The 25,373-nt window shown below is 42.9% G+C and overlaps 2 protein-coding genes across 8 annotated transcripts; both read left to right on the top strand.

The window, feature by feature from the left end:
* Nucleotides 1-1,417: 1,417 nt before the first annotated feature.
* On the top strand, nt 1,418-24,032 carry LOC101174971 (putative E3 ubiquitin-protein ligase UBR7). Of its 7 annotated transcripts, none has more exons than XM_023952877.1 (12): nt 1,418-1,531; nt 14,871-14,999; nt 15,082-15,215; nt 15,339-15,399; nt 15,471-15,566; nt 15,634-15,687; nt 15,768-15,873; nt 16,498-16,568; nt 19,700-19,864; nt 20,029-20,194; nt 20,274-20,335; nt 23,823-24,032. In XM_023952877.1, exons 2-12 carry the CDS (start codon nt 14,883-14,885, stop codon nt 23,910-23,912), a joined length of 1,122 nt encoding a protein of 373 aa, XP_023808645.1. In that variant the 5' UTR covers nt 1,418-1,531; nt 14,871-14,882; the 3' UTR covers nt 23,913-24,032. The 7 variants fall into 7 exon arrangements, with proteins under 7 accessions (XP_023808645.1, XP_023808643.1, XP_023808644.1 ...); XM_023952875.1 differs by lacking the exon at nt 1,418-1,531 and adding an exon at nt 13,312-13,526; XM_020714630.1 differs by lacking the exon at nt 1,418-1,531 and adding an exon at nt 13,926-13,970.
* Nucleotides 7,650-8,018, top strand: tmem251 (transmembrane protein 251). Its single transcript, XM_023953318.1, has one exon. It carries the CDS (start codon nt 7,650-7,652, stop codon nt 8,016-8,018), a length of 369 nt encoding a protein of 122 aa, XP_023809086.1.
* Nucleotides 24,033-25,373: the final 1,341 nt, after the last annotated feature.

Genomic DNA, 25,373 nt, shown 5'->3' with positions numbered 1-25,373 from the left:
GAACTATATAAAGAAGAAATAAAGAACAAATAAAGAAAACTGCTGCAAATAGAAATAAATTATGTTGCAAATAAAAGAAAAGCTCCAAATAAAATGAAGCACTGAAAATTAAAAAGCCACAACGAAAGTGACTTATCAGGGATGGTTTATGGCCATGCACTGCTGTGAGAAGAAGGAGAAAAAAAGAACAGGACTAAAATAGGAAAATAAACAACAAAAGTGTCACAAATGTCACTATGTGTAATTTTGAAAGGTTCTTAGGCTGTGCTTTGAAGGTAAACTGGAAGATGCCAGGTTATTGTTAGCTTGGGCTAAACATAAAAAAAAAACGTGCAGAAAGGCACTGACAAGAGGAGAATGAGTTCTGTAGTTTTACTCCAATATTACACTGATCAGTTACATGTGTCACCGCACAGACTCACTCCAGAACAGTCTTCCCCAGACAAACACAACTGATGACAATTACTGAGAGCACGGAACGAAAACTGGAAACAAATAACAGCTAAATACATCCAGCAGCTTATTCCTGTGGTTGTTGGTATTTTATCATTAATAATCATGCTGATAATAATCTAAAGTGTGGTAAAAGTAGTTATATGGATGAATGTGAAGTTTGCTTTTATTTGTAGCACTTGTTTTCTTGACATGATTTATTTTCTTTGCAACAGTGTTTCTTTTTTTATGTATATTTACTTTCTTTTGGTGCGATGATTGTTTTAAAAAGAATGCATGGAGAAAGATTTGTGTGAGTGTGTTTTTAAATTCATGAAGACAAACTCTTAACAGTATAAATTAGAGTAATGTTACGTTAAGGAGTTAGGACATGCATTATCTTAAAGAAATTCTGTATGTGCACAGACATGCTTGTTTTTGTTACCATATTAGGATGCTGTCTTACATACAGGCATTCAAAGAGAAAAGGCAGTTTTGTTGCTCCTGGAGACATGTAGGAATATATACTAAGTGATAAGACCATAGACACAAACGGGAGCGACTTACACTTTACACTATACAACATTGTCTTAAATAAACACACAATTAAGTCATTATTTAAACAAGAGTTATGTTTACTCAATATTAATTGATCAACAAACATCTACTTAAAGTTAAACCCCGAAAATGAACCAAAATACAAATTAGAAATCCCAGCATCCCCCTCTTCCTCTGACAGCAGTGGTTAGGTCCTATCAATGAGTGGCAGCATAAAAAGCAGCTTTACCGTCAGCCACAAAAATAGAAATAAGGACACTAAATTTAAAAATTGAATAAAAGTCACAAACAACAACATAAGAACAACCACATTTGTGTGGTGGATAGAGAAAAGCCTGCTGCACTAAAAAGTATATCAACATGTATTGCGTGCAAATCAAACAAATCCGAGCGGCAGGAGGCGCCATTACTCACACATGACGTCATTAAAACGCGTCAGGTGACAAATCAGGAAGTGAGTGCCGGAGTCTTCGGGATCAAGTCTGTTCTAAATCTGGGTTTTCCGATGAGATCCATACGGGTATAATCTGCGGTACAGAAGGTAAGAGTTTATGACAAACGAGCGCGTGCACGAGACCACGCAAGAAAGGCGCGCGCGCGCGTACATGACTGGTGTTCATGAAAATCCCTTAACAGACGACTCTACCTTGTTGAATGTGGCAGACAAATGCATACTATTTCAGCGTGCTTGTGTATATGGGATTTAATTAGGTTAACTCTCTCCACTAATCTGCTATCCTATCCTATTTCTAAAACCCAGATTAGGATGTTTTACATTTATAATTTTAATATCTATTCTTTTAGAAAATATATTTCTCCAGAATAGAGGAAGTAGCTGCGACAGATTATTTTAAGGCTTCTCCTTGTGTTGCCATCCGTTATGAAAACAAAGGCAGATGCAGCTCAGCTACATTTTGACCGATCAGACAGATGTTGCCTTGATGATGCTGTGGGACAGAGGCGGACGTTTGACCGTTCAAATACTAGTCTCAAGAGGACTTTATTTAAGGCTGCAAAACAAAACTAAAGTCAAGCGTTTTCAAAAGCATCTTGAGCTGTTGCAGCTGATTGCAGTTTGCTCGTGTGCTGGGACATCTCAGTAAATACCAGAGATGGACAAATCAAATCAAATCAAACTTTATTTATAAAGCACTTTTCAGATAAAAATATAACACAAAGTATTTTACATTAAAACACAACAAAATATAAAAACATAAAGAAATGAAAATAAATAAATAAAAAGGGCCCCCCTCCCCGTACCTAGCCTGATATCAGGTGAACTACTTCAGCATTTTAGTCTCCATTAATGCCAGATTTTTCAAGTCCCCCCATTTTGACACACTATAACACCATGGTTTCTAGAAATGGGCAGAATTGTAAGACAGTCATTTTTTAGGACATGCCTACTAAAGCTACTGATGAACTATTAATCACAACATGCCTCCTTTAAGAGTGTTTTAAATCAAATCACCTCAGTATAGCTTCCTGTAATGTCACATCTACCTACAGAAGTACAACGTATGGATCAGTAATAGGGGTGTGTATCTGTCCCTCTTCCCACTCCAATTTAATATCTGCATGCTCCCACTGGCCCAGGTTATAAAGAAATACAACATTAGTTTCCATAGCTACGCAGATGACACACAGATAAATATTACAGTGATACCAAGTAATTTTTTTTTTTTTGGGGGGGGGGGGGGGGGGGGTCTAAAGAGAAACAGTTGGAATTCACTTCAGAGCTTCAATCCAGTCATCTAAAAACCACCAACCAGACCAGAAGTTGGGTGTAGTGATGGACACAAACCTAAATGGTGATAAACACGCTAAGGCAGCTGCCAAATCAGCCAACTATCATCTTATACATATTTGATGTCTAAGCAGGTCCTGGAGAAACTCATATATGCCTTCATCTTTTGTCAACTTGACTACTGTGTTTTTACAGGATGACCAAAAAAAATCAATCAGGATCAGCAGCTTATTCAAAACTCTGCTTCTCCGGTTCTCACAAGGACCAAAAAAGCGGACCACATCAGTCCAGTTCTGAGGTTTTTCCACTGACTGCCTGTCTGCCAGAGGGAAGATTTTAAGGTTCTGTTGCTAATTAATAAAGCTTTGAATGGATTAGGACCTAATACATGATTGACCCCCCTCACCCAGTAAGTACCAACCAAACCTCTCTGGTCATCTGGATCTGGCTTTTGTCACTTCCTGGAAGAACTGACAACCAAACAGGGAGAAGCAGATCTGGAACAGATCCAGAAAGTTTTAGATCAGCCAAAACATAAAGTCCAGGTTAAAGACCTACCTGGGGGGTCTTCCAGAAAGCAGGTTATGCTAGCTCCCACTGTAAGTTTGAGACTAAGGAAGTTGATAACCTCAGCTTTCAGTTCCAGAAACAGAGGTAAGTTTCAGGGTAAGTCAAGTTGCCATAGCAACTCATGCTCTGAACATAACCTGGTCCGGAGCAGGTTTAGTTGAAGGTTAGTTTGTTTACAGAGAGGTGAAGCAGCATGGCGTGTCCATTTGAAGATGATTTAGTGGATGAAGAAGCTCAGATAATACTTTTTCCACCATGAGAGGGTGATAAGACCACATATGGATGTTGGAAAAATAAACTTTTTTACTTTGATCTAACTTAATTATTTGCTTCAGTTGAGATAAATCAATTATTTTTGGTTAAGCCAGTTTAAAAATAACACGTAGTTATCAGACAGTTATTTTACTTTCATTCAAATTAATTCAATTAACCCTTGTGCTATCCTAGGCACTTTAGGGTTGGGAGTTGGGTCATCTAGACCCACTAGACAGTGCTCTGAACCTTTTTTCTTCAATGATTTGTGATCTTCACTGGTGTCCATGGATTACATGAAATCTTTCCAACTTTATCCACCTTTGTCATGGTAGGGAGAACACGTCAATGTAAGGGTGGGGTCATCTAAGATAGTACAAGGGTTAAGTAGGTGTAACTTTGGTGCTGCTGTTAGATCGGCACCGCAAGGGATTGTGGGATACCATTTCCTTTGCCTGTCTGGACGGATTTGGGTTTAAGTGTGGGTTTTTGACCAAATGTGTTTAGTTGTTTAGCTGTTTTACTGTTTTTTTCTGAGTTATTTTACCCTGTTATGTTTAATTCTTTCTGCACCATAAGTGAGAGGGAGGGAGAGGATGATGAGGATATTTAGCAGCCCTAGTGCTTTGTGGTTTAATGGTAAAGTCCGAGAAATGGTTAAATGAAATCATGTTGCAAATACATTTTGTTTCAATCATTTTATTGTGATAAAAATGAGTATATCTGCAGGCTCAAACTTAGACATTGAGAGTTCAAGAATTACAATAAATTAAGAAGGAAAAACATTTAATTGAATTGGAGTAATATGACATTTAGTTAGATAAAATATGTAAATTTTGGTTGTATAAACAATTATTGAGTTTATAGACGTAAGAAGTTAGGTTGAATAAATTTAACTCAGTTACTTGTTACCAATAGAAGTAATTCATTTAAGTTGGATAAGTTATATATTTATATATGCGTTACAATGAAAATAGAAATGAGATAGAAACTTGTGCGTTTATTTTATCCGTTATTTTTCTCCAAGCAGAAACTTTCTTTTGCTGATGCAGCCATATTACTTTTTTGATGGACGTATAATCTTCATACGTTGTCATTGAAACCTCAGACTCCGTCTCACTGAAGTATAGCGCTTTCTTTTGTTCACCACGCGTTTCCATGGAGACTCTGGAAATCGGGGATTCATTGAGAATGTCTTTATGTAACTGATGTGCACGAGCATTAACCCAGGGTTACCAAGTCACCTTCATTCATTCATTCATTCATTCATCTTCTTCCGTTTGTCCCTTTCGGGGTCATGGGGCTGCTGGAGGCTATCCCGGCCACTTATGGGCGAAGTCAGGGGGACACCCTGGGACAGTTCACCAGTCTGTCGCAGGGCCACAATCACACACCCATTCACAATTACATCTATGGACAATTTAGATCAACATATTAACCTATGAAGCATGTTTTTGGACAGTGGGAGGAAGCTGGAGACCCCGGAGAAAACCCACACATGCAGGGGGAGAACAGGCTAACTCCACACAGCAAGGTCCCCTGTTGATGTTCTGTTTCAGGTCCCCCAGCCGGGACTTGAACCAGGGGCTGAGAGGCAAGAGAGCTAACCACTGCTCCACTGTGCAGCCCTAGTTTTTTTAGTTTAAACGTGGTTTCTGAAACACCCCCCTGTTCTCAGCTGCATCTGATTAGTTTGTGTTCAGAAGTTTAAGTCCGTACTGTTACTTTAAGCTTACTTTAACCCTTGTGCTACCTTAGATGACCCCCCCCCCACCCCTTCCATTGACGTGTTCTCCCTACCATGACAAAGGTGGATAAAGGTGGAAAGATTTCATGTAATCCATGGACACCAGTGAAGATCACAAATCATTGAAGAACAAAGGTTCAGAGTTTTGTCTAGTGGGTCTAGATCAGTGTTTTTCAACCTTTTCTGAGCCACGGCACACTTTAACCCTAAAAAAAATCCCGCGGCACACCAGCATCCAAAAATAAAAATAAAAAAGGAGAAACTCATAGTCTGTATTGATCTACAGCCCCTCCACAATCTCACATGCATTTTTGAGATAATTGTTACAGAAAAAGCTGGAAACTGCAGCTGTTTTTTTTTTTCTAAAAGATGCAATAAAAGTTAAGTTAGAAGATTTAAAAACAGATTGATGTGTGTTGGTTGGTTTCAAGACGTTTAACAACAGATCTCCTTGTGTGCTGTCACTCTCACAACCCAATGCATCATGGGAGATGTAGTGCATAAAACGGCAAAAGATCGCTTTTCGGAGCTTCATGGTTTTGTTCACTTGTTCCACGGTCTGATACCGGATTCTGTGGAAAGTTACACCGCTAAAGACGAGCTTTAGCTGGTATTTTTGTTGGAACTGAGCGACTTTACGAGCTAAATCGGGACAAGGAAGTGAAGACTTTAACCACTTCTGATTGGTCAGACTGATAACATGTGATTAAGCCCCCCAGGGATGATTGGTGGAGACAGTAAAGGGACGAGACTTTTCCAAAATACAGCCGAAGGTGCAGCCGAATCGCGTCATTCTTATCAAAATGTCTTTAATAAAATAAAATAAACGCAAAGAAAAAGTATTTTATGATCTTTTATATTCCTAACCTCTCAGTGTTTTATCAGGGCCTGTTTGGATGAACACAGAGCTGAAATCCTGGAGATGGGAAATGTTTTTAGATCAGTTAATGAGGGCAATTTCACACGGCACACTGGTTGAAAAACACTGGTCTAGATCAGTGTTTTTCAACCAGTGTGCCGCGGCACACTAGTGTGCCGTGGGAGATGGTCAAGTGTGCCGTGGAAAATTGCCCTCATTAACTGATCTAAAAACATTTTCCATCTCCAGGATATCAGCTCTTTGTTCATCCAAACAGGTCCTGATAAAACACTGAGTAGTTAGGAATATGAAAGATCATAAAATACTTTTTTCTTTGTGTTTAATTGATTCTATTAAAGACATTTTGATAAGAATGACGGCACCGCGATTTACCTGCAGCTATAACTGTTTTCTGAAAAGTCCCGCAGCTTTTACTGTCTCCACGACTCCACCAATCATTCTTGAAGGCTTAATCACATGTCATCAGTCTGACCAATCAGAAGTGTTAAAAGTCTTCACTTCCTTGTTCCAATTTAGCTCATAACTCACTCATTCCCAACAAAAACACCAGCTAAAGCTCGTCTTCAGCGGTGTAGCTTTCCACAGAATCCGATATCAGACCGTGGAACAAATGAACAAAACCATGAAGCTCAGAGGCGCAAGTCTTTCTGCCGTTTTTCGCAGTATTCACACTACATCTACCATGATGCATTGGCTTAAAGGGACAGCGCCTCAGCGTACAATGAGTTGTCCTTGTTACACGGATTGAAACCACAACGAACATACAGTTTGTATGTAACTTAACTTTTATTACATCTTTTAGAAAAAAACATCTGCAACTTCCTGCTTCTTCTGCCAAATTTATCACAAAAATGCACGTCAGATTGCCGGGGGGGGGGGGGGGGGGGGGGGGGGGGGCTGTGGATCAAAACAGACCATGACTTTCTGCTTTTTTTTTTTTTTTTTTTGGATGCTGGTGTGCCGCGGGATTTTTGTCAAGGTTAAAGTGTGCCGTGGCTCAAAAGAGGTTGAAAAACACTGGTCTACATGACCCAACTCCCAATGTTAAAGTGCCTAGGATAGCACAGGGTTAAATACAGTTCTTTTGATGTTTAATTATTTATTTTTAAGATCACACCTGTAATATTTCTTTTGAATGTTTCTTTTGTCTTATTTAAATCACTTTTTAAAGTCCTTGTAAACAACATATAAGAGACATTTGCCTTTCATTGCCCTCATATGTATAAAAAATAACCCTTTTTCTTCTTACAGGCACCTATTTTAACAGCTCAAGCAAACACACTTTGCACTCTGGGTCGTTGACTGTTTTGTTCCTTGGATTAAAAAGAATCACAATTTAGACTTCAACTGAGAGGTCTAAAGCAGCCACCAGCATTCTCCTGCCCCACTAACTTACCTAACTTTATGCAACCCCTCTCTCTCTGACCACCCCTCACGATGCCCCTCTCTCCACAGGATGGAGGATGATGAACTTTCGCCAGAGGATGGGATGGGTGGGCGTGGTTCTCTTCCTGCTGTTCAGCATGATGGCAGCCTACTACGTCTTTGAGGTGCACAGCTTCAGTCTGGAGCATGTGCAGAGAAGCAGCATGGGTACTTTGGTTATGCCCCCCCTTGTCTCCACCCACTTGTCATCGCTGCCTGTGTGGATGCTGGCGTCAGTCTTCTTGCTGCCGTACCTTCAGCTCTTCCTGTTCCTGTTCTCTTGCACCAGAGCGGACCCCCGAGCTGTAGGATACTGTGTGCTCCCCGTCTGCATCGTCCTGCTGTGCAGCCGTCACCAAGCAGCCAAACCAACCAATCACAGAGCGGGCACACTTATTGACACGTAGGGGGCAGAGCAGCAGATGGACATGCTAGTTTCTGTGTTTGTCATGTCACTTCCTGTGTGCCTTTCAATGAACACTCCTTTGGGTGTTAATAGTCATGCTGTCAATTATCCCACAACACCTCAGAGGTGGACCAACTTCCCCGTCCTAGAGCTAAGCTATTGACCAGCTCACATCTTTTAAATCAATCAGGGAGCAGTAGTCTCAATTGTGTGTTTAATAACATGACTAACTGGTTACCATGACAACAGAAATACAGTGAAGTTATGAAAATAAAGGGTCCAGGTGAACAGCAGTGGGGCGTGTCCACTGGTGATTCAGGTTTTGGATCTTTTGGTGGGAGGCGGCGGATTTGATCTCAGCTCTTCTTCATCTTCCTCGTCTTCGTCACTGCTCTCTTCTCCTTTACCTGCAAATTTTAAAAGGGGAAAAAATCAGAGGCCCAACGCTGTCTGGACTGTGGTTTTGCCCCTGAGGAGCGGTGCTGCTGGCTGCCAGGTGCCGGGCGACACTTTCCTGTCCTTTCAAGTTCCCTTTTCAGAATTCCATTCTAAAGGAATTTAGTTTAGAAACAACGGTTGCATCTTTCATTCAAAGGCTGGAATTTTAAAAATAAATAAAGGTCCACATACACTGCCACTGCCAAAATACTGAATTCCTTTCATTCAAAATACATTTAAAAATCAGTCATTTAAAACCAAGTTTGAACACAGCTAATGACTCAAACGTACCATGCTAAATCTTTTTGGGGCTTTTAAGTGTTTTATAATGTTCTTTCCTCACGAAAAACCACCCCAAAGTGGTATTCTGATGCATTTCTGAGTATTCCTCTAAAAACCTGAACTCTGAGCCCCTCCATATCCACGAAAATAACTGGTTGGCTTGTCACAAAGTGAGAAACGGCCCCCTCCAGGAAGAGTCCACACTGCCAGCACCGCCTCCAGCTGCTTCTTTTTTTTAAACTAGTGCATGTCTACCACCTACAGCTGGAAGAGGCTTGGTGTGAGATGTCGAAGTGAAAACTGCAAATCTCTTGAATCTTGCTCCAGACTTTTTCTTTTGCAGCTCTATTATGATAGACTTGGTGTCATAATTCTGGGGAGAAAAAACTTTCTCCATCATGATCACTTTTCAATGTTTTAAACACTTCCATCTTCTGTAAATGATGCCATCCACACGGAGCTTGCCCAATCAATGCCCTGATTAGTCAAGGTTCAGCTGTTTGACTCTAGCAGTGGAAAGTTCACCTGGTTGAGCTTTCAAAGGGCTTTTAAAGTAAGTAAAAAAGTGGGTCAAAGCATTTTTTTTTCTTCAGTAAAATCCTTCCCAGTAGTCCTTTAATTAAGACTTATTTTATGCCCAGCGGCAGTAGCTCACTAGAAACAATTCTGGTTTGTGGGTGGGACTATTTGCTCATAGCGACCCCCGCCCCCAAGATGCAGACTGTCCAATTTGCTAGCAAAGCCCTTTTTTCTTCTGTGGGTTGAGGAAACTCCGCTAAAGTGTTTACAGCAAATGCATGTTTGTGTTTTGACGTTTCTGACTAATTCTAGCCATTTCTCTCTCAGTGCAATACATGTTGGAAAATAATGCAAGCTGACATGTTTGTTCAGAATTTCAATTCGCTACAGCAGATGAGCGTTGAAGGCTCATTTCTCGCACACCTAACAGGCCAGGGTGCGTGCAGGGGGGCGGAGGAGCGGAGTGGAGTGCCTTTTCAAGCGGGATTTGAATTAGAAAACACTCAGAAGTGCAGTTTTAATCACAAATTATTGTATATAGGTTCTCCATTATGCTACAAACATGTTAAAAACACAAAAAAAAATATTTTCATTGGAGTTCTTTAATAAAAGCTGGTTTGTATGTAGAGCCAGAGAAAGAACTTGCGTCGTGACCATGGACATATGGTAGCAACGCTGGAATGCGAGTGTTTTGAACACTAATATGGCAAGCAAAAAGGATGAATCGCCAGGAAAAATGGCGATTAAAAATGGCGTATTGGCCATCAAAAACACATCTTTGTTTTAAAAGTAGCAGGTCATTGAAAAAAAGCAGCATCTTTATTGCGTACAAACCACGCCTCCAAAACGACATTCTTGCGTGTTCACAATCGCGCATCCAATACATCCTTTTGGACGTTAAAATGCTGGTATGTTTGGATAAAAAGGCTGAGGCCGTGCTCATGTTAGAGTTGATTGTGATTTTCCTATGTGGGAATTGCGAGTTCAACTCCAGGGCACACACACTGGATATTTGTGTCCATCTTTTCAAAAATAATACTGTCGCTATAAGAACTGCTGTGTATGCCGTGGGGGGTATTCCAGAAAACATGTTTAAACTACCCCGACTTAATTGTTTATACAACTCAAATTTACCTATTTATCTAACTAGATGTCATATTACTCCAATTCAATTAAATATTTTTCCATCTTAATTATATTTCTTGAACTCTCATATGTCTAAGTTTGAGCCGGCAGATATGATCATTTGTATAACAATAAAAAGAACAAAAAAAATGCACAGAGTGAATAAATTCATTTAGGAATTTTGTCATTGTCAATATAGCAGCAGATGGTAGGGGTGCTAAATAACCTCATCATCCTTTCCCTCACTCTCACTCATGGTGCAGAGACTTAAGCAAAATAGGACAAAATAACTCGGCAAAACACAGTAAAACAGCTAAACAACTAAATACATTTGGTCAAAAACTCACACTTAAACCAGAATCCGTCCAGACAGGCAAAGGGAATGATATCCCAGAATCCTTTGCGGTGCCGATCTAACAGCAGCACCAAAGTTACACCTACTTAATTGAATTAATTTGAATGAAAGTAAAATAACTGTCTGAAAACTGTGTTATTTTTAAGCTGACTTAACAAAAAAAAAAGATTTTTTTCAAGACCAGGTTATGCTCAGAGCACGAGTTGCCATGGCAACTTGACATAGCCTGAAACATACCTCTGTTTCTGGAACAGAAAGCTGAGGTTATCAACTTCTTTAGCCTCAAACTTACCGTGGGAGCTAGCATAACCTGCTTTCTGGAAGACCAGACCTGGGTGAGGTGAAGCAGCATGGCGTGTCCATTTGGAGATGATTTAGTAGATGAAGAAGCTCAGATAATACTTTTTCCACCATGAGAGGGTGATAAGACCACATATGGATGTTGGAAAAAAAAATCAACTTTTTTACTTTGATCTAACTTAGTTATTTGCTTCAGTTAAGATAAATCAATTATTTTTAGTTAAGTCAGCTTAAAAATAACAAGTAGTTATCAGACAGTTATTTACTTTCATTCAAATTAATCAATTAAGTAGGTGTAACTTTGGTGCTGCTGTTAGATCGGCACCGGAAGGGATTGTGGGATACCATTTCCTTTGCCTGTCTGGACGGATTTGGGTTTAAGTGTGGGTTTTTGACCAAATGTGTTTAGTTGTTTAGCTGTTTTACTGTGTATTGTCATGTTTTGCTTAGTTATCTTGTCCTACTGTGCTTAAGTCTCTGCACCATGAGTGAGAGTGAAGGAGAGGATGATGACTTTATATAGCACCCCTACCGATCATTAGTGTAATGACAAAGCCGGATAATTCTTTAATGAATTTAGGCACGACATGCATTTTTCCCCCGTCCTTTTTATTTTTATAAAAATGAGAATATCTGCCGGCTCAAACTTAGACATATGAGAGTTCAAGAATTATAATTAAGATGGAAAAAATATTAATTGAATTGGAGTAATATGACATTTAGTTAGATAAATACATAAATTTGAGTTGTATAAACAACTCAGCGACAGTGGCTCAGGTGGTTGAGCGGGTCGTCCAATGATCGAAGGGTTGGCGGTTCGATCCCCGCTCCCACCAGCCAAAATGTCGTTGTGTCCTTGGGCAAGACACTTCACCCTCCTTGCCTCCAGTGTGGCTCCACTGGTGTGTGGATGTGTATGAATGATCCCGGTGATGGTCAGAGGGGCCGTAGGCGCGAAATGGCAGCCACGCCTCTGTCAGTCTGCCCCAGGGCAGCTGTGGCTACAACAGTAGCTACCATCACCAAGTATGAATGAGGAGTGAATGAATAATGGACACAATGTAAGCGCTTTGGGTGTCTTGAAAAGCGCAGATAAATCCAATCCATTATTATTATTAATTATTGAGTTTTATAGACGTAAGAAATTAGGTTGATTAAATTTTACTCAATTATTTGTTACCAATAGAAGTAATTCATTTAAGTTGGCAAAATTGGATAAGTTATATATATATGCGTCACAAGGAAAATGGAAATAAGATCAGAAACTTGTGCGTTTACTTTGTCTGTTCTTCTACTACAAGCAGAAACTCTTTCTTTTGATGATGCAGCCGTGTTACTTTTTTGATGGACGTATAATCTTCATACGACGTCATTAAAATCTCAGATTCTGTCTCACCGAAGTATAGCGCTTTCTTTTTTTCCACGCGTTTCCATGGTGACTCCAGAAATCGGCGATCCATTGAGAATGTCTTTATGTACCGTGCGTTAACCCAGGGTTACCAAGTGGAGCATAATTATGCTAACTCATATCCGGTCTTCTGGAACCGACATACCCAGAGTAAGCAAGTTCAGGCGGATTTCAGCCAGAGTTCAGGCTTAAAGTCAGGCTAGTTTAAACATGCTTCCTGGAATACCCCCCTGGAGTCTGACTCACAATTCCCACACAAGAAAAATATAACGTGCAGCTGCCTTAACGACTAGGCTAAAGCCTTTTTTATCTCATTTAATTATCATAGGGTTTTCAACACACGTCACATAAAAAACTGCACTTTGTACGGTTTTAAATGCACTACAACAGCGTTTTGGATGCGCAGTTTGTACGTGGAAATTTGTTGTTTTTATGCCAGTCATGGGACAACAGACTGTGTAAATTATGTGCTACTTTATACGTCCTTCTTTGCACCGCTTTTCCTGGTGATTTATGGTCTTTTTTGCTTGCCATACACTGACTGAGGCACCAAACGTGGGTTTCCATGAAACAGACTTTTCATTGAAAGCAGTCGCTCGAACTCCAGTTGCAGAGGCCGTTGTGTACGTAGTTTGAGAGTCGGAATACTGTCAGCGTTCCCCTTATCTTGTTATCACACACACACACACACACACACACACACACACACACACACACACACACACACACACACACACACACACACACACACACACACACACACACACACACACACACACACACACACACACACACACACACACACACACACACACACACACACACACACACACACCCCTATGGCGTTGTAGGCTAGCCCAGTCCTCAGCTCACCGCATGCTGCTCGGCCTCCGAGCGACTTTTCCTGCTCCACCAGCTTACTTAGAAGAACAGACGCATTGGCTGTAAGCTCGGAAATCCCACTGATGAGGGAGCTCAGGCTGTTGTTCACCTGCACGCAGAGGTTCCGTCTCTGTCCGTCTCTATACCTGAGCTCCGCTGACACAAGAGCCGCCATCTTCCACGTCTGCTGTCGTCATTACGTAAGGCGTGCTGCCTTCAGAGCTCTGTTTACATGGGTGCATGTGCGCCAACACAACCACACACATGGAATCGCACTTAAAGTGAAAGTGGAAACACATTACAGGCAGCTCGGATGTAATGTCGTTGAAACCATACAATAAGGCCCAGTAGGTGTGGCCTCCATGTACCTGCAATACCTGCGTAAGCTTCTGGTGAGGCGGCGGGTGGTCACAGGGGATCTTCTCCCACACCACACAGTCTGTGCCGACATGATCCCGTCAAAGTTGATTCACTGTGGCGATCCCTGAAGGGAAAAGCTGGATAGAAAAAAAGAATATTTAAAATAGTTTTCATTAGCCAAAGTCTGATTTATGACGATAATATAACTAAATGAATTCCGTTTGGACATTTGAACGCATCACTGCATCGTCTTCATGCAACTCCTTTATTTTCCCCTCGTTCAGGTAAATTCTTGTTAGATCTAAAGAAGGTCCAAAAAAAGCAGAGTTTTTCTTTCTGCCTTTATGTTTTTATCAAACCGACTGATTGGATTTAAAACATGAAACGCGATGACGTCAGGAGTCAGGAAGCCGCCAAAATACAATCTCCGACGACGGCCGGAAGTTGTTGCTTGCTAGGAGCAGCTAGCTCTGACGAAGTCCGCGGGTTTTTCACGCTGCCTGCAGTTGCTGCTTGTTGTTCGGCGCGCGGCCTTTTTGCGCGGATCACGCGCTGAAAGACGTCTCTTAAAGCTCCAGGTTTCCGTGACTTCGGTGAGTTTGTGCGGTTTTGTCCCGCGGCTTAAATGTCACTGCGGCCAACAGAATCTGAAAGTTTGACTAATTCTCGACAGGAAGATGGCGACTTAGGGAATGTTGTGAAAGCCCTTTTCCTTGTAAATACGAATTATTAGGCCGCAGGTTCGCTGACACTGCATCATTGATCAAGTCTGAAGCATCCTCTCAGGTAACCACGGTAACCGTCTCTCCTGCCTTAGCAGCCAACCGCGACTAGCCCTGACTGACACGTAACTTTCGGACTCCTCCCTCTGTCGGACCGGACATCTACCTGTCTGACGTCAGACCCGTTACTCATCTAAGCTGTGAGGGTGCATATGTTTGTGCTCATGTTTTTGTACATTTTTCACAACAAACGGATGCGTTTATTTACCCCGCAGAGGCTGTCACAGTGATCAGTCCGCTCTGATCTTTATGGAGGCTCTTTTCAGCAAACACATTTGCTGCCCCCCTCCTCCAATTGGCTTTGGGGTGTAAGCACATTGAATGGGACAGGACCCCCTCCCAGCAGAGTTGGGGGTGTGGAGTCAGTGTCCTTGCTGAGCTGCTGGTGTCCGTCTCTTCCAGGAGGGGGGCAGCATGTGTGAGGAGCAGACGGTGTCTCTGGTAGACGTTCTGGAGGAGGATGAGGAGCTGGAGGAAGAGGCTTCAGCCGTACTGGCTGGAAGTGACTCGGATCACTGCTCGTACCCGCTGGTAGGATTCCTCCTGCAGGCCTCTGACAGGTAGGTAGTGGTTCAGACTCACACCCTCTCGTGTGTGTGTGTGTGTGCTTCAGGGCTACGTGAAGAGGCAGGCGCTGTATGCCTGCAACACCTGCACGCCAAAGGGGGGTGAGGCTGCAGGGGTGTGCTTGGCCTGCTCCTACAAATGTCACGAAGGCCACGAACTGTTCGAGCTGTACACCAAGAGGTGATAACCTGTGCCATGCTGTTCACAGGGTTGGGGGGTTTCTTGCTGATATCTATCATAAAGTTAAGATGACACAATAAACTGTCCCCCATCCACACACACACACTCTCTCTCCTGCTACAGGAACTTCCGCTGTGACTGTGGAAACAGGAAGTTCTCAGATCTGCAGTGTAAACTTCAGCCTGTGAGTTAACCTGCTGCCGCTGCTCCTTCCACCCAGCCACCCCACCCTCTGAAACTCTGTGTGTGTTTCAGGAGAAGGATGACATCAACAGTCTAAATAAGTACAGTCATAACTTCTTTGGGGTGTACTGCACCTGCAGACGGCCGTACCCGGACCCGGATGACCCGGTGAGTCTCCTTTCATGCAGCAGCTGGTCGTCTCTGCGTCGTCTCTGACTGTTGTCTGCGTTGTCAGGTGGAGGATGAGATGATTCAGTGTGTGGTGTGCGAGGACTGGCTACACAGCAGGGTGAGTCCCATTCGCCTGACCTGTGTTGGATGTCCCACAGCAGTGGGGGCTCCTGACAGCTGAGCTGTGTGTGTTTGCAGCACCTGGGCTGTGTGGTTCCTGACTGCGTTGAGCTCCAAGAGATGATCTGTGAGGCCTGCATGAAGAGAAGTCCTGTCCTGTGGGTGTATGCAGCGCACCTGGCAGGTAATCCATTGACTTTGCTGCTTGAGTTCTGACTAAAACCAGGACTTGGGACCACTTCACCACAGGTGCCCCACTTAGCATGGCGGCCGTGGTGCAGAGGTAGAGCGGTCGATCTCTGATCAGAAGATCACAGGTTAGGTCCCGCTTTGCCCACCCATGTGTTGAAGTGTCCTGGTGCAAAACACTGAACCCCAGTTTGCTGCCAGTAGTTGTAGATTGATGCCAGTATTTGTCAGCGGAGCGGCCATCAGTGTTGGAATGAGAGTGTGAATGAGACTGTGACTGTAAATATAGAAGTACACACCATTTATCATTCGGCTTCCGTCTTCTGGTCTTTACACTGGCTTAAGCTCTGAGAAGCTCAGGAGCAGACCTTCTGATGGGGCCAAGTCAGGACTAAACTCAGAGATTTCTGTTTCATGCAGCTGAAACTTTAAACATTCTTCCTGATGAAGTTAAATTTCTACTCTGATGATGTTCAAGTCCAGACTAAAATACTTCTCCATAATTCAGTTTGTGGCAACTGAAAGCCTTCTGTTCTTTTTTTAAAGTTATTTTAATGATAACATAAGTTTTACATTTTATAGTGATTGCTGTCTGTGTGCTTTTATTGGTTGTTTTCAGCTGCAGGTCCAGAAGAACCAAAAGAGGAGGGGCCTGGAGCTGAAGAGATCACTGCTAAGTCGGAGAACCATGTGAGGCACCGAAGAATGTTGGAGGAATAATTCAGAATCTAAAGACAGAGGAAGGGAGTTGTTCTGATGAGGTTGTCAACGTTTTACAAGCAAGGAGTCCAAACATGGATTAACATAAAGATGAGAACTTTTGAAAAGTTTGCATGACTAAGTGTCAGAAAGCAACACACATCAGAAAATTTTATTTTGCATAGTGTTATACAGTGATCCCTTGCTATAACGCGGTTTACTTTTCACGGTTTCGCTACTTCACGGGTTTGCATCGTGCATTGTGTTCTGCGTTCTGATTGGTTCAAAAGTCACTTCGCTTCTTCTCTAACTGTGCGTCAATAACGTTGCAGTTTAATATGTACACGTACGTAAAACAGCTTGCCAAATTAACAATATGTACGTGCAAATCGTTCAGTTTTTTTTCCGAGTTTCTCTAAAACCCATAGAAAAAAAGAGCGACAACAACTGTCAATCACTATGTTCTTCTCCCGAACAAACACAGCTGCACCGCGGGCTTCAGAAGAAGAAAACTGCAGAGAGGAGTCAGGATGCATCAGTTCAGTCTGAAGAGCAGTGAAATACACCTGAGTCACTATTTGTCCCACTGTACTTTGTATTTTTTCATAATCATTTTAAATTTTCTCCTGTTTAATCCAATTACTCGGGTCGCGGTGGGCGGGGCTAATCTCCGCGATTTGAAGCCTTCTGTTCACATGGATGATTAAAATTGTTTTTATTAGACAGTACAGTACAGAAGATATTTGTTAAAAAAACGTTTCCAAAAGTACTTTTATTTGTGAAACAAATGCTTGAGCCTGTAAAATGGTCTGTTCTTTCTTTTCAATGTATAATAGAGTATTTAATTGTATATTAATTGTAAGAAAAAACAAAGGTTTCTACTTCACGGATTTTGCCTATCACGGGTTCTTTTTGGAACGTAACCCCCGCGAAAAACAAGGGTTTACTGTACACTATATTACCAGAAGTATTGGTTCACCTGCCTTGATTCACATATGAACTGAAGTGCCGTCCCATTCCTAATCCATTGAGTTTAATATGATGTGGCTCCAGCTTTTGCAGCTATTACAGCTTCAACTCTTCTGGGGAGGCTGTCCACAAGGTTGGGGAGTGTTTCTAGGAATTTTGGACCAAAAGGTCATTGGTGAGGTCACACACTGATGTTGGTGGAGAAGGCCTGGCTCTCAGTCTCTACTCTAATTCATCCCAAATGTGCTCTATGGGGTTCAGGTAGGGACTCTGTCCAAACCAGTCAAATTCATCCATGTCTGTATGGACCTTGCTTTGTGCACTGGTGCACAGTCATGTTGGATGAGGAAGGGGTCACTCCATACTGTTCCCACAAGGTTGGGAGCACGGAATTGTCCAGCGGCGGCGTGCTTTCCACCACTGCATAAAGGCTTTGCATTGCACTTGGTGATGTGTGTTTGGATTCAGCTGCTCGGCCATAGAAACCGTTCCATGAATCTCTCTGCATGCTGGACTTGGACTAATCTGAAGGTCTGTTTGGAGTTCTGTAGCAATTGACTGCAGAAAGTCCTCGACCTCTTTATGCTTCAGCATCCTGACTCCTTTCCATCTGTTTATGTGGTCTACCACTTGGTGGCTGAGTTGCTGTTGTTCCCAAACTCTTCCATTTTGTTCTGATAGAACTGACAGTTGACGGTGGAAGATTTAGGAGAGAGGACATTTCACCACTGGATCTGTGGTACAGGTGGCGTCCAATGACAGTTCCACGCTGGAATTCACTGAACTCCTGAGAGCGGAACATTCTTTTACAAATGTTTGTGAAAACAGTCTGGATGACTGAGTGATGATTTGATACACCTGTGGTCACATCACGTGATAAGGACACCTGATTCTGATCATTGGGATGGGGGAACAAATACTTTTGGTAATATAGTGTACATCAGCATGTGTTGTGTGAGAGCTGAAAACAAACCATGCTATTGATGGTTTAAGTCATCCTGGCACACGACAGTGCTGTATCACAGACTTTTGGAGGAGCATTTAGTGTAGCCATGAGAGGGTCCAAGCCAGGGTCTCATTGTGGTACCAAGCCCAGATAAATACTGAAGGGCATCTGACTAACAATCTTTGCTAAACCAAATATGGGATTTAGACTTATGATATTGACAGGTGTAATGAAAAGATGGAAAGAATACTTTGAAGAGTTGATGAATGAACAAAATGAGAGACAACAAAGAATAGAAGAGGTTCCTGTTGTGGAGCAGGAAGTAACAAAGACTAGCAAGGGTGAAGTGAGAGGGGTTTTTGATGATGAGAGGATGAAGAGTGAACCGAGTCTCTGATCAGAACAGCTGGACTCTCGTAGCTCCGTGTTTGCAGGCGGGGAAGGTGCTTTGTTATAGTGTTCGGTCCGGAGAAGAGTTCTGAATGCAGTCCGTTCTGCTGCAAATGGACTTAATAATAATCATAACAATAATAAAAGCACGTTTAGAAGATAATCTCGCTCTGTGTCAGAGCTGTGCTTGATTACAACGGACTTTATAAGTTCAATGAAAAAAAACAAAAATATACAGACTTCATAATATCTTCTTCTATGGTAGTGTAGTAATTTGTCCAGACCAATCACTATCTGATACGTCATCGGACAAACAGACAGCCAATCACATAATGTGACGTCAGCACTACTCGAAGGAGCCCGAATGGTTATTGTACCTACACCGCCGCTCCCAATGGGCATTTACGTTAAGTCGCTGATTGTGAGCAAACAAGCTTAAAGTTTAAAGAATCAAGCCTTATCTATTGGCTATGTAAACAACAAGGTGGTCTAAGGTAAGGCAAGTGTTATCTTTCACTCATAAAGGGAGTTTGAATCTGACCTCCCCGACTTCACTGGCCACAGGTCAAAGCAGAGGAGAGATTCAGAAGAAAACAGACTCAGCCTTTCCTGCAACCCCACACTGTAGCTAAACTACAACTGTAGAATACAAACTACAAACCGTGCACTTCCTGCCGTGTCACACCAGATTGTAAACAGGTGACGTGTTTGCATGAAGAAGGTTCAAATCTTCAGTTCCGCTGTTTGTGAGAAAGATGACCATAACATTTACATGTAATATGACTTCCCCATTGGTGCTTGTCTCCTCTTTTCACAGGAGAAGGATGTTACAGAGCCCAGCTGTAAGCGAAGCCATGAGGAGGCGGAGCCTAGCTGCCGGCTGAAGGAGCTGCAGGCAGGGGGGCAAAAAAGGGTTCAATCAGGAGCCGTCTTTTGGCCGTCCGGGTGGCGCTCTAAGCTGTGTTCCTGTGCTTCCTGCCAGGTAACCATAAATACTTCTGCCAGGGGTTAGCCCCGCCCCTTTTATTGCACTTTCCCCCCTCCATTTGACTCTGACTAAATTTCATCCACAAGACAGTTCAGAAACTTTCCAAAATAAAGTCTTCATCAAGTGAGCCCAGTCTGTACGCCCCCTTCCCCCCCCAGCTGATGCTGTCTGAAGCCGGTCTGTCCTTCCTGCTGGACGAGGCGGACACCGTTCTGGAATACGAGAACAAAGGGAAGACCAGAGAGCGTGAACAGCCGGGAACCGACCCTCTGATGTCGGCGCTGGACAACCTGAGCCGCGTGCAGCAGTTGGAGATCATCCACGGTATGCCAAGCTGGATCTCAGAACTACAGCTCCCATGGATCCTTGCAGCTAATGCTGATGCTGTTTGTGTTTCTCTCAGGGTACAATGACATGAAGACGGATCTGAAGGACTTTCTCCAGAGGTTTGCAGCAGAAGGAAAGGTGGGTCAAAGACCTGACTTTATTTTCTTCTCTTTTTCTCGACTTCCTCTGTCTGTCTCTTCTCCTCTTCATCCTTCAAGCAGGTCAGATCCTGCAAAACCCCCAAAATGTTGTGTCTCTGGTGTCTTTGGGTCACTGACATCAATCTTAGACACCGTGATAATTAGTTTGACAGGTGAGATCAGTTAAAGGAAAAACTACTAAAGAAGGACGTTCCACATTAGTAAACAGACCAACATTTTCAAGTAATATGGGAAAGAGAAAGGATCTCTGCTGCTGAAAAGCATGAAGTAGTTAAATGCTTTAAACTAGGTATAAAAACCTTTGATATTTCACTAAAACTTCAGCGTGATCATCGTACTATGAAGAGATTAGTGGCTGATTCAGAGACACACGGGTTGGTGCAGATAAAGACAGAATGAGGAAGGTTTCTACCAGACAGATCCATCAGATTGAGAGAGCAGCTGCTGAAATAGCATTACAAAGCAGCAAGCACATGTTTGAAGCTGCTGGAGTCTCTGGAGTCCCACCAACATCAAGGTGGAGGATCCTCCAGAGGACTGCAGTTCTACCTAAACCTTCTAACCCCTAAACAACAGTCCCAAACAGAAACGGCTGCAGTGGACCCAGACATGCATGAAGACTCATTTTCAAACAGTTCACTGATGAAACCGTGGATGGAGTAGTGGATGGTTGGTGGATGGCCACCACGTCCAACAAGGCTGTGACATCAGCATGGAGGTGGTAGAGTCATGTTTTGGGCCTGAATCATGTGGAGAGAGCTGGTTGACCCCTTTAGGGTCCCTGAAGGTGTGAGAACGACATCCAAACAGGATGTGGGAGAATATTCTGACATCCTGCACACAAACTCAAGCAGAAACTCTCCAAGAACTGGAACTTGACCTATGAAGATGTTTTTGATTGGAATAGCTTTAAAGTTCAGTAAATATGACCTCCTAATGCAGCAAATTAATCAAATGACCATCTTCAGTTCTTTAGGATCTATGAAATGATGTGGATCTCTGTGTGTAATAATGTGGAACATCAACCTGCATTTGAAGGTTTTCATTTATGAAAAAATACTGTTATCTTTAGGATTTGTTCAATAACAATTAATGAATTGAAAATTGTGCTGACTGGTATTAAGTATTTAGAAAAATCATAGAAAAAGATTATTTGCATAATAATCATTAACAAACTGTAGTCAGATGTGGCAGAGAATTCAGTAGTTTTCAGAAACAAAGCTTCCAAATAAAATAAAATGACCGCCGCTCTCCTACACCACCTACCTGTTCTGATGTGCTCTCATATTTCCATGGATTTTGTTACATGTGTTTTCATCTCTCACATGGACATACCATCATTTTCCCATTTGAGGGCAGGTTTTCTAAAATCCTTCATTTTATTCCCCTTCCCAGGCTTCCTTTGCCTGCATCATGTGTTCAGACTCCATGGATTCCCTAGAGCAGGGCTCACCAACCCTGTTCCTCGTGGGCTACCGTCCGGCTTGTTTTGCAGCTAACCCGGCTTCAGTAATTGCTGCTGACCTGGATCAGGTGTGTTCAGTCAATCAGAAACTGGGCTGATTGAATGCAGGTTATCAGCATCTACGGATGCAGGGTTAGCTGCAAAACAAGCAGACGGTTCAATTATAAACTCATGGATGATATACAAATCAAATCAAACTCGGTTGCCAGGTTCTGGGCTGAGTTTTGTCAGTTACTGGGGGTTTCTGTCAGCCTTTTGTCTGATTTTCAACTTCAGTCAAATGGCCAGTCGGAGCGTCTGAATAAACAGCTTAGGGGATCCTTGCGGATGCTGTGTGCCAAGGACCTCTTCTTTTCCCTCTTTGAGGGATGTTGTTTGGGCAACTCTTGTCCCACTGCTCTATCCCTTCAAGGTTGTCTATGGCTATGGTTTTCCTTTCCCCGGATGGTTTGGTTTCAGTTCTGTCAGCTCAAGCTTTGGTGCAGTGAGTTCTTCAATCCTGGCACAGGGCATGCCAAATCCTCCTATGGATGCTTACAAAACAGCTCTGGATGCTGAGCATGGGCTTCCTCTCTTCTACAGCGTCGGCCAGAAGGTCTGGCTCTTCACAGCAGATCTTCCTCTTAAGGTTACCCCATGTTCCATCTGTCCAGTCATCTGTGTAGGTTGATGGTGGTCCTGCTGGTCTCTTCTTAGGTCCTGCCATAGGGGGCATAGTGTGCAGTACCTTGTGGATTGGGAGGGTTATGGGCCTGAGGAGCGTTCGTGGGTTTCTGTTTGTTTGATCTTGAATCCTGCCCTCATTGCTGACTTCCACTGCCATCATCCAGATCGGCTTGGTGGTCTGTCAAGTACCAGTCATTGAGGGCACGGGGAATGAGTCAATTCATCTCACCTGTGTTCCCCTATATATACAGGGGAACAGTATATATATACTCTTCCACTTATGTCTGTCGTTGCCAGCTTTTATGAGTTCTTTACTCATCCCAGCAATCTTCACGTTCTGTCACGTTCATGTCCCATGGGGGTCCTCCAGCGTTTTCACCTTCTATGGCTCTCTGCCTCTGCTGCATCTAGCTGCTTTGACCACAACGTTGGCCAAGTGAAACTGGTAGTTTCAAAGTCCTACACAGTCGAGGATGACTGACTCTACATCAACTCAGTGCATGCAGCCTTCCTCCACTGCCCCCTTCAGGAGAACAAAGATTCTACTCCCATCATCCTATTTCACTAATAAAGCTTTAATAGTGACCTACCATGAGTTTTTTCTGGGGTATCTGTTATCCTTATTCAGATGCTACAGTCTTTAACTTTGACTTGCTTGTCTATAACTTTCTGTCTAATCTCCAGGGACAACTCTTTTCTTCACGTCCTCTTGTCTATTTCAAATGTGGTACACGCTGTCACCAACTTACTGACTGGAGTTACACATAGCTAGTCACCACAGGGACTTCAGTACCCATAAGCCCACTGACTGATTACAAAATTGTGCTGCTAATAGTGGGCACACCTATTTGGTCACATTATTTTCAGTATTTTCTATTCATTTTTATCCAGGCCCGTTTCATGATTTTATATTAATTATAATAATTCTGTTGAAGCATGGTTGGAAAGCAATGTCGGACTTTGGTTACATTTCATAGAATTTGTATTATTTTATTATCACTTTTGTCAGATTCCAGTTGTTTCTTTGACCATTGGGAGTTTTTCTGTTATCAACCAAAGGATAACAATAATTTAGTCCACATGTGGTTTGCTGTTTTTTGGTCACTAATACATGAGGGTCATTTATTTGTCCCTGTTTCTCCTCATATGGAAAATGAGGTAAGGCATTGTACTTGTGCTCATTTAGCTGCAATAACAGTGAGGGCGATCCATTCATTATGAGAAAACGGGCCTGCGTTTGGATTTAAACTGAGAGCTTTGAATGGAGGTCATATGGAGGAACAGTGCAGGTCTGTATGAAGCCACTCTGACGCCGTCTTTTGCCTTCTTCCAGGTTGTGACATCTGAAGATATCCGTCAGTTCTTCGAGCAACAAAGTAGTAAAAGACGCCGCATGGACGCCGGCACCTTCTCCTGCTCCTGATCACCATTCCTTCTTGAATGCACGTTTCTGTTGGTCCTCCAGCTGTTAGTGTTGAATTTGTCAGACCTTTTCCCTGTGAAAAAAAATAAAAGTTGCTTAGCAGGCATCCTGTCATCTTCATGAAGACTGCTGTGGTTTTTCATCCTCAGCACTGATCACATCAATGATTAAGTCCACCTTTGATGCGTCTCTGGAGCACCTGCACAGTTTCAAACATCAGTCACATCATGGTGGCGCCGCCCTCTGTGTTTTTCTGCAAGAGTCTGCGGCCAGCAGCTGCAGGTTCTATTATCCACCAGGAAAAGCAGATCTCAGATTGGGAGTTCGGTCTAAAGTGACCCGTCGGTCTGGGCTGGCTCCTCCTCCTCAGCTCTGCAGAGCTCAGTCTGGGGAAGAAGTGCTGCAGTTCAGACGTGTGTCAGCTCAGACAATGTTCCACGCCGTCTGTAAGATGATGGGAAAAGCTGTGACTCTAGCCCGTCCAGGTGAAGTTCTAAAAGAATCCAGGAGGACCATCTACAGCAAACCTCCTCGACACCAGATCGGAGCCGCAGTGAGTCACCTCAAAGTAGCTAGCGGTTACGAGAAAACCAATACATGGCAGTGGGGATTTGTCAATGGCTCCTGGTCAGTTATGATCATCCTATTCACTTGGAAACTTTTGTCTTTACTTCTCCCTGGTTATTAATGTGTGTAGTATCTGCTAATGCTGCGTCAGTCCAAACCTTTTCAGTTGGTCCAAGGCTTCACAGAACCTACTGGTTGATCCTGAGAGCCTAGCTTCACCTGAAAGGAACTAATGCTCAGGAAGTTCTGTCTTTACAGAGCAGCGTCTTCTGATAGGCTGAGTTTCTCTATCTCTGCTTTGTTTCTGACAGCAAAGCGTCTTTGTCATGATGGTGTTTGCAGCAGCTATGCTGACTCCTGCAGCCTGGATCCTCCATCACCTGCCGGACTACAGGCAGCGCGCCCAGCAGAGGCCCAGAACCTGAGGATCTTCTTCACTGGCCCCTTCATCCTTGTCGACACCCAGCTTTCACCTGCATACTTCTAAATCCGACTGCTAAAATGCCTTAAACACAAATGTGACCTCGGGTCAATGCTTTTATTCTACAAGAGGGTGATTTGCAAGAAAAGCTTCAGTTTTGCCTAACTGGTGACTTTTTTGTGACACTGCGCAATTTAATGTCGATATTTCATATTATTTCATCAAAATAAAGGATGTGAATTTCTCTGCCTGTGTGGGTGGTGGAATTGAACGCATGCCCATCGAGACGACTGTTGTGATTTTGGGCTTTACAAATAAAAATTGAACGCCATTCTTCAGCCTGTGTATTTTAGCAGAATGTCTTTGCTTGTTTACTCTGCTCTGTTGTTGAAACAAAGTTAAGCACTTCCTGTTTGAATATTCTGGTTCTCACAAAATGAGCTGAGACAGGAAGTCTTCTTTGGCTTTTTCAC

Source organism: Oryzias latipes, chromosome 24, assembly GCF_002234675.1.
Source record: "Oryzias latipes chromosome 24, ASM223467v1".
In the NCBI taxonomy this organism is placed as follows: domain Eukaryota; kingdom Metazoa; phylum Chordata; class Actinopteri; order Beloniformes; family Adrianichthyidae; genus Oryzias; species Oryzias latipes.
This window is presented reverse-complemented; position numbering and strand designations above follow the sequence as displayed.

Coding starts and splice junctions, on each gene's coding strand:
- tmem251 (XM_023953318.1), top strand. CDS start 7,650: ATGATGAACTTTCGCCAGAGGATGGGATGGGTGGGCGTGGTTCTCTTC.
- LOC101174971 (XM_023952875.1), top strand. CDS start 13,410: ATGAGGGAGCTCAGGCTGTTGTTCACCTGCACGCAGAGGTTCCGTCTC. Junction 15,400..15,470: donor TGCAGTGTAAACTTCAGCCT/GTGAGTTAACCT, acceptor TGTGTGTTTCAG/GAGAAGGATGACATCAACAG. Junction 19,865..20,028: donor GTTCCTGTGCTTCCTGCCAG/GTAACCATAAAT, acceptor TTCCCCCCCCAG/CTGATGCTGTCTGAAGCCGG.